This window comes from Merops nubicus, unplaced genomic scaffold, assembly GCF_000691845.1.
Source record: "Merops nubicus isolate BGI_N331 unplaced genomic scaffold, ASM69184v1 scaffold3367, whole genome shotgun sequence".
Taxonomy (NCBI): domain Eukaryota; kingdom Metazoa; phylum Chordata; class Aves; order Coraciiformes; family Meropidae; genus Merops; species Merops nubicus.
In genome coordinates this window covers 11,511-21,065 of record NW_008619398.1, presented here as the reverse complement: position 1 = coordinate 21,065, position 9,555 = coordinate 11,511, and the positions used below count along the sequence as shown (strand labels likewise).

Genomic DNA, 9,555 nt, shown 5'->3' with positions numbered 1-9,555 from the left:
GAAAGAGTGATCTCATCGCTGCTGCTCTGGATGGGGTTTTGGGACAGGTCATAGCAAAGGTATTCAGAACCACGGAAAGTGGCCATGTTCTCGTCTCGCGCTGAAAAGAAGGAAAACAAAAGAACTATTCAGCAGCCAGCCAAGACGAGAATTAAAGTTGTAATGAAATTCCTAAGCAATCCCACAACACTGTTAATGTTCTACACAACAGTACAGCGTGGCATACTAATGACCGTAAAGGTCCCCTCGTAATACGGCTTTCAAGAGAACTAATGGCAGGGTCCTCCGTACCGAGGAATTTCAGTGCGGTGTTTTCAGTTTCACTGCAGCACTGTCACCATAGGTACCATTCAAAAGTATGAAGCAGAGTCTAGGAAAAGTACATTTCAAGATGCTACTACAAGACACATTGCATCCTTTTTTGGAGAATGATGGTAAACTTCACTATTCACAAGGGGACCATCACATATGCATTGTTGTTCCAAAAGAAACCAACATTTCCCAAAGATTAGTATTTAAATTCATCGCTAATGTCATCTGGACTTATCTTAACCCACCTGCCAGGCAATTTAAGACAAGCATCAGAACACAATTCTGACAGATCTGCCCCTTTCTTTCAACTGACTGAGAGATCAAGCAGACAAGAGTCACATGAAGTATCCTATAGTTTCCTTCTCTGAGAGCATGAGGAAAGTCCACAAAATATTTTGCCCACAGACGTAAGTAATGACGTTGCTGGTAAACACATCTCAGAACTTCACCTGTTTGGTCACCTTATCCAGAAAATCTGTACTAGACAAGCATATCTTTTTATACAGGAAAAATAAACATGAGGGAATTATTCACACAGCATGTGAGATGAAATATTTCCTCATTAAGAAAAAAAAATCTTTTATGTACAATAAAGAACACCACTAAATTTTTTTATCAGCTGGAAGCAGCATTTGAATACCATAAACACCCTTCATGTGAGCTGGAAGTTTGCCTCCCAGTACCTGGGCTTCCACTCAAAGCCAGTTCTGCTGCCATATTGCATTCACGTGACTCAAGCCAGCCACATACCCTGGGTTTGCCCAGTGGAGGAAATACAGGACAGTGATAGTAAAGCGCGCAGGAGGGCTCTCTGCAGCCCATTCCTAGCAGTGCCATCTAGGGAAAAAAATGGTACTTCCAATGGAGTCTATACGTGGACCCCGCTGACTCCACACTGCAGCACCTTTCTGACACCATCTGTGAAAGTGAGTTTGAGAACAGATAAGTATATGGTACAAGCAATCAAGCTATTGTTGCTTACAATCCACTGCACGAGGCAAGTGCCAATGCTATCACCACTGACATTAATAGCATTTTTCTGCTTCATTTTGTCTCATTTAGTAATCCTAATACAGATTAGCCAGAATTTATTAGTACAAGACTGAAGGGAAAATACTTGTTGTCATAGCCGCTCTTGAAAAATTAACTACATGGTAAAATCTGTGCCCTTACAGCATGAAACAGTGGTGACAAAACAGCACAGTGTTGCAACATCAACATATATCATCCTCAAGTGATAAATCTGCTTTAAGCAGAGGCTTGTGTGGTCTTGATTGAGGGTATCACAGCATGAACTCATTAGAAAATCTGGGCAGCCCCTCAGAAGGCAGCAATAATGTATGTCTGGGTTTATGGAAGCAAACCACGTGTCTATATGCACCCCTGTGGGCAAACAGTAAGACAAATTACTCCATGCAACAGTACAGGTTGGGAGCCAACTGGCTTAAAAGTATCTTTACAGAAGACGACCTGAGGGTACCAGCAGACAAGTTGAGCACAAGTCAGCAGTGCCTGCCCTTTCAGCAATGGCCAGCCACATCCCTGCTGTATTAGTGAGAACGCAGCCAGCAGGCTGAGGGAAGCAGTTCTTCCCCTAAAGGATACTTGTGAGATCACACCAGAAGTGTCCTGTGAAGTACTGAGCTCCCCTCTATAAAAATGGCTTCAACATACTGGAGTGAGTCCAGCAAAGAGCTACCACAACACTCAAGGTGCTGAAGCAGGTGATGTGTATGGAGAGGCTGACAGAGCTGGGTTTCTTCTGCCTCAAGGAGACACAACACAAGAGAAATCTTATCGCTTTGCACAAGGACTTAATGGGAGACCATAGAGCATATGGGGCCAAATTCTTCTCAGAAGGCTGCAGAAGAAGGATAATAGGCAACAGGCATAGCAGGAATACAACAAATTCTCATTCTATACGAAAAAAAAATTTCATTTTGAGGATGCTCAAATACTAAGAATGGCCTAGAGAGCCTGAAATCTCTGCCCTTAGAATTATTAAAAACTTGCTTATACACAGTCTTGAGCTGCCTGGTCTAAGTGGCTCTCCTCTGAGCTAGTGGTTGGACTACATGGCCTCTGGAGGTCCTTTACAAATTACTTGGTTCTGTGATTCTACCCTGAATACATTTAACTAGCATTACAGAGTGCATATGCTTGTGTCAGTGTTCAACCTGCCTAAGCAAGGAGGGCTGATACTGGCTGCAGTTGTGGAAGTCAGAGCCAGGCACACAACCTTCTCCCTGCCCAGTCACTCCTGATCCATTGGAAGGGAAAGCATTGCAATCAAGTCAGGCACACGCCCTGTGTACCTGCAGGTAATTCCCATCATCAAGGAGCCAGTGTCTGAGGACAGGAGTCAAACATGATCATTATGACTGAGCCTTTCCCCACAGCTGTAGATGTGCGAAGCACTGAATACACATCTGACATTGTTGTGAAGGGGGGCGGGGGGCTGATTGTTCCCTCGGTACAGGACATATTAATAGGGCTCATTTTCACTTTCTCAGTCACATAAATGAAATCTCACTGGTTCACTCGGTACAAAAGAGAAGACAAAGAGTAGACTTGAAATCTAAAAGGTAATTTAAGGCAACCACTGCAGACTCATCAAAACAAAGCAAAAAATTCAGCGAGATATTACTCTTAATTGTACCACTGGTTTTGCTGCAAGGTGCCACCAACTCACCTCCCCACGCAACTACATCACCTGCCTGTTTCTTCCAGTCATCTACTGCTGACCCTTATCACAGATGGAATTCTGGACCTGATCTATCTTTGTATCCTTTGGTTTTTGGAGAACGTCATCTATTTCTGTTTCATGTGCTATTACAGGTTGTTTTTTTCTTCCTCCTGTGGCTACTTTGGACAGATGTTCAAATTTGCAGATCACCACACACTAAATCTAATCTAAACTAATTCACTGGCAAATCCAAATTCACACTTGTCCTATCCATGTCGCATAAGCACAACTCCCAAGGTAAACTTACTTGCTAAAACTGTATTCTCCAAACCACTAATTCATAAACATTTTAAGAGTGGCCACGTGGACGAATGGTTTACCAGTCTCATGAAAGCCTTTAGTGCACAGATTAGGCTACAATCTCTGGAGAACTTGCTTGTGTATTGCCTCCAAGCTACAACACAGTAGTGTGTGGCTTTTTGCAAGCACATCCTTTCCATGTTGCCCTGCCCTGCTCTGACATATTGGATGGCTATAACCAAAAAGCACACGAGAATTATCAGACAGCATGGATGGGGAAAAAAGGGAAACAGGGTTTCTCCACAATGTATGAAGAGAAAAAGCCCTGAGTAGGCTTCAGGACTCACAATATTTCCATGAGCTTTCAGGTAGTCTGGTGTTGTCTGGAAGACTAGAGAGTGGTCAACCCCTTGTTATTCCACAAGCTCATGACCCTTGTGCTGCACACTTCTGAAGGCACCACAAATCATACTGTGATATGGCTCCTATATTCTTTAAATAGTGGTAGTGTACCAAGGAACCTCTGCATACCAACACACCTCATCTAGAACAGCTAAATTTAAGGTCCAGCTCAAAGTCAAGAGGAATCCTTGATTTATGTTACATGAAGCAATAGATCAAATCTTGGTTTTGCTGGGTTGTGAAACCCTGTATATAGTAAGTGGTACTAACCTGAATAGATGATCTAGTTTTTCAAGTGTGACAAAACAACTGCACAAAGTAACACTTACTTAAAACAGCATTTAGAATGTTTGCAGACTCTTGATTTATATGTGACTTGCAAGCTTTAATTTTTAACCCTGTTAATGCTAGACAAATTTACAAAAAACAGAATCTGAAAGCAAGTTACGACACGTAAGCAATTAAATCTCCATTTCACTCATTAATATTAATCTAAACCCATCATTTATTTTCTAACACATTCACATAACCAAATTCTCTGCAACAGCTGGGAACTGCAAAGATCCAAGGCCTGTACAAAACTCCACATTCAGACTTAAAGCCCTGACATGTTCAAAGCCTCACAGAAATCCAGAGTAGAAGCAAAACCCAAGATCCTCAAATGGACCATCACAAACTTTTTATTTGAATGAAAGGAGTCACCCATCACCTTAAGAAGTGAGAAAATCTTATGCTTTTTTGACTAATGACTAACAGGCACAGCTAGCACTCTAAGTATTTACCATCATCATCCCGCTAAAAAGCCAGTTGTGCGAGTCTCATTTCTACAACTGTTCAAATCCCCAAACTGGCTGTCAGTACATACTGTGAGTTGATAGCAAGAACAGAAACAAAAGCATGGCAAACATCTACCTCAGCCAAGCTCTTTCCTCTTCTCATCCCTGCAGAAACACCAGAGTTTTCTGAGTTTCAGGTCCCCAGGAGAAGTAAAGACTGGGGATCTTTCCATGCTGTGTATGAGTATACTGCCCATTCAGGAGCAATTCAATTGCCATGTGGTAATTTTAACTTCAGTTTCTATATGCAGAGCTGTTGTCATGTGTTCCTGTAAACACTCTTTCTACAAAGGAAGACTCAAATATTCAGAATTCACAGCATCACTAGAAGTGAAATACCTTGACATTTTGGTTTATGTGTGCGGAAACCAGCGCACAGATATTTTAATGGATTTATTCATCTCCACCAAGAAAATCAACAGTAGAGGAAGCATTGGAGTTAAGGAGCTCCTAGCTTCCCATCCTGAGATCATTCCACAGGTTCTCATACATTTCTGGAGGGAAACCAGCCTATTTTTCTCCAGTCCTGCCAGGAAGTCACCTCAGCAAAGAGTGCGGAACAGAGGAGCCTCAAAAGTTTTGGATGATGCTTGAAAAGAAATACGTCATGACTGCAAAGCTGAAAACAGCAAATCCTAGAAGGACTGCCTCTGCCCAAGGCCATGAAGTTTAACATTCAACAAAAGCAGCATCTCATCTAACAGCATTTCTGGCCTCAGACACCATTAGGAAATACTTAGAAAAACATGAAATGGACAGTGACTTTCCTGAAGTCTTCTGAAGAAAACTTCATGTAGGTCTCTTAAAAATGAAAGTCAGCTGCTCACCTTCCATCAAATCCCACCTCATTAACAGGTGTACTCTGAGGTAGTCCCAATCTTAGGGGGGTCTGGTTTATAGGCAACATTGGAGCATGCCTTCTGCCAGTAAGGAAAGCAATCTCTCTGCACTACTTGAGAATTAATAACCACTCCAATGTTTGGTGGGATTTAACTTATCTGAGTGGTTTGCTGTGCTTTGCACAGAAGAGCTGGTGCTGTCTGATAATCTAGGAGTGGTCTAATACTGTCAAGCAACAGCTTCTCTGTCAAAGCAGTGTGCATTAATGACAGTGGCAGCAGAAGAGCTGGGTGCTCCCTTGACCTTCCGTCAAACAGAGGTCAAGAGGGAAAACATTATTTAGAGGAAGCTTTTCTGCATAGACAGGAATATTTAACATTTGCATTAACATTTAATGTTAGCATTTAACAGTACTCTTTAACTTTGGAAAATTCTACAGGTATGCAATTTATCTTAAGAGAAAACCTGTTTCCAAAGTTTGCTACTGACTATAGAGCTGTTATTGCAATACCATCCACAATGGCAGAGGGAAAAAAAAAAAAAAAAAACAACAAACACAACCACGCCAACAAAACCTAAACCAAAACACACAACAAAACCCCAACCTTACCATGAATCCAGAACACAGAAGGAAAAATATCTACATACTCAAAAGGTATTGTGGATAGATAAGTGTGGTGGGTTAACTGATACAATGTTAGTGCAATGAGGAAGTGCAATGAGGATAAACGTTGTGGTTTAACCCAGTCAGCAGCACCATACAGCTGTTCGCTCACTACCATCCCAGCAGGATGGGAGGGAAGAAAAATGGAAAGGTAAAAGTGAGAAAACTCATGAGCTGAGATAAGAACATAAATAGTAATGAAAAGGAAAATTAAAAACTATTTTTTAAAAAAAAAAAAGAGAAAATCAAAGAAGGACAGGTGATGCAAATAAAATCCAATTGCTCACCACCAAGTACCTGATGCCCAGCCAGTCCCTGAGCAGTGGCCCCCGGCCAACTTTCCCCCTAGTACAGCTACACAGAAGGCCTAAGTGCAAGGAGGTTAAAAAGGAGAGAAGTTCTCACTGTTGGTATTAGTCCTGCTACGTGAATGATGGGCCCTCCTCACCCGAGGACATGCTAGTGGAATCAGTAGAATACTTCAGCTGAGCTGTAATGTGCCTCTGTCGCTCAATGGCTATGAACATGCTGCTTGTGGGCATCAGCTATGTTTTCAGCAGCATGATACTGAACACAAGGAAACTATACAATTTACTTCTGATGGGATGGCTGGCTAACACCATGACCCTAGCAAGCACAATGTAACCTGGTGTTTCTGGGAAGAAATGTTGTGGCAGTCTTTCCATATTGCTGAAACTAAGAGGTATTCCTGCTTTGTCACTGTATAGCTGGGTACAGACATGACTAAGTGCCTTTGTGCCTCCTTTCTATACTAATCCTTACACCATAAACAATACGCCTAAGATTTTAAAATGCTGAGTTGTAGGAAATATTTTGACTCAAGTCATAAAGTCTGGAAAGAATAAATTCTACATAGCAAACCCATGAACTAAGGGGAAAATAGACTTAGAAGCCTGTCCTGGTTTGGGGTAAATAGAGCTAGTTCTGCTCAATGATTTTACTTTTTAACTAAAGTTCTTCTAATTAACTGCTCTGTCTGAATTAGCAGTATTTTCATAAACTGTCTTATTACTGTATAAACAGTTCAGAATTACTGCTAAACCAAGGCCACTGCTAAACTTGAATCCCACACGGAGGGGGACAGAGAGCACCCCACACCTGCGGGGAGGAGCAGGCAGGATAAGTAACCCCAGGATTCACCAATGAGGTATTCCATCCTATAGCCATCATATCCAGTAGAAACTGGAGGATCGGGAAGAACAAGTCCTGCTGTCACCCCTTCCGTTTTTCTTCTCTTCCATCTACTGCTGCTGGACTGCTGACTATTTCTGCTGAAGTAGACGACATCCAAGGAAGATTTCATCCATACTCGCTTTGATCTCAACTCCTGTGTTCCTGAACTAAGTTCCAGAAGCCTGGGGCCGAGCCCAACCTGAACCCCTCTCCCTGGGGGCTGCTCCCCAGCCGAGGGTGACAGTGACGTATTGCCATCAGGGGGCAATTAGATTTGAGACTAACTTTGTATATTTATATATATTTATACATAACCCAATTTATTATCATTATTACTATTATTACTAGTGATAACATTGAAACTATTTTCTATTCTTTTCTAATCAACAAGTCTCACTCCCTTATTCCCTTTCTCTTTCTCTTTCAAGAATAAGGGAAAGGAAAAGAGCATCTATTACGATTCTAGAGACTGCCCTAACCCCAAACCACGACAAGGCTGTTCTAGACAATGAGCTGTGAGAGATCAAGGCATCACACCTCCCAAAGTATAGGGCAGAAACCCAGTCTGGGAAAAATCCCATGAACTCTACTTGGAGACAATTTTCTTCTGAGCAGAAGAGTTATCCTGGGAGTCACCTATAATAGCTATGATCTCCAACAATGTTACAGAACAATGAGTGATTTATGTTCCAAGCCACTTTCACATGTATCCAATGTTTCCTCAGAGAATAGAGGAGGAGAAACTGTACACAGAAAATGTCAGCCAACACCTCTGAAAGACAAAAAAGTGGGCAATTGCCATCACCCTCCAAAAGAGTTGTGCAGCAACTGAATGCTGAAACCCTAATGAAAAGCCTCAGAAAAGGTCAAAGTGGCTCATCCAGATTCATGTTATTAAAATAAAACTGGGCAATTTATTAAATATCAGGCTGTTGTTTTAAAGAGATTGTGACAGACTCCAGTGATAGCTAAACAGCAGATTACTGCATCTTCCATTAAGTTGTCCAAGCACTTTTGCTGCATTCCTCATTTCAAACCTTTGGGCTGGAAAAATAACACATCCAAATAGTTCTGGTTTTCCTGAGTCTGGTCATTCTTCACAGCACCTGATGGAACCAGTGACACCACTAACCACACCCTCTCATAAGGTCCCATCCTCTCTCCCTTGCACACACATGTTTGTGTTTTGACTAGTCAAAGACAAATATTTGTTTGAAAAGTCTTACAGAGCTTATTTAATTGTTTAGATACATAAGAAGTGGTGTGTGAAACATTCATCTATGCATGAAACATCTTCCAAGCATTACCAAAAGTGATATTGACATACGGAAGCTCTGAAAGTCATACTGCATTTTTACTCCATGAACTGTAAAGTAAGAACATCTAAGTCATCTTAATGTCATAATGAGATGACTTAACTGATTGCATTGATAAAACCTTACGTTAAGAATATTACTTCTGATTTCAAGGAAATCATGGGAATAAATTTTCAGAAGATTTTTGCTGTTATAAAAACATTGTCAGTAAATCATAGAAAAAGGTTATAAAGGAGAAAAATTAAGTGCTGAACTGGAGTCCTGCAGTAAAAAGAATAGTTTCCCATATGCTTGCTAACTTGAAACCATAATGGGAAATCTTAGATTTTTCAGAAATAGTGTCATTTATTGTTACCTCAGGCCCCTCATTCTCTCTTACGGTATCTACAAAATTTTTAAGTTGGACGTAGAGAAGAATCACAGTAACAATGTCAGAAACTTTGTAGGTAACAGTCAGCAGAGGACATCTCTCATCATGTTTGCGAGGCAAAGAGCAATGCTAACCTAAGAGGCCAAAACAAAGGAGAAATGCATTCAATAATCAGTGCTCATTCAGTCCCGAACTCAAATTTTGCACAGTGTAGCAGCTCTGACCTTACCCAAAAAGCTCTTCATCTCACCAATAAGAGCAAAAGCAGCATTATGTTACACCAGAGAACGTGAAATGCCTGGCATGAATCATGCCCTCTCCTCCATTATCTGCTGCTTCACACATTACCCTTCAAGTCTAAAGGAAAATGCTTGTTAAAAGGTCCTCAAATTTAAGTCCAGAAAAGATCAAGGAGACTTGGCAATATACTAACTGTTCATCTTTTTGTCAAATCTGACTGATCTATTATTTCCCTGAGCTTCAAAGCTCTAAATGAAAGCAGGAGGAAGAACTGTTTTCTCTAAAGATACTGCACAAGAGCTCCAGAGCCACAGGTTCCACCTCTGCTTGCTGCTGCCTGCATCCTTGGACTGCCTGCATCCTCCTTGGGCTGGCGCCAGCACAGAGGAGTCTCT

General features: G+C 41.4%; 1 protein-coding gene across 1 annotated transcript in view; it reads right to left on the bottom strand.

Moving 5' to 3' along the window:
* The window catches only part of NRXN1 (neurexin 1), a gene marked incomplete at its 3' end in the record, with an annotated part of 8,597 nt that extends 7,568 nt beyond the window's left edge, over window positions 1-1,029 (bottom strand). The window contains 2 exon segments of the mRNA XM_008943757.1: window positions 1-100; window positions 996-1,029. The exon segment at window positions 1-100 is cut by the window's left edge and continues 1 nt beyond it. Coding sequence (XP_008942005.1) covers window positions 1-100; window positions 996-1,029 — 134 coding nt within the window.
* Between the last annotated feature and the right edge of the window lie 8,526 nt (window positions 1,030-9,555).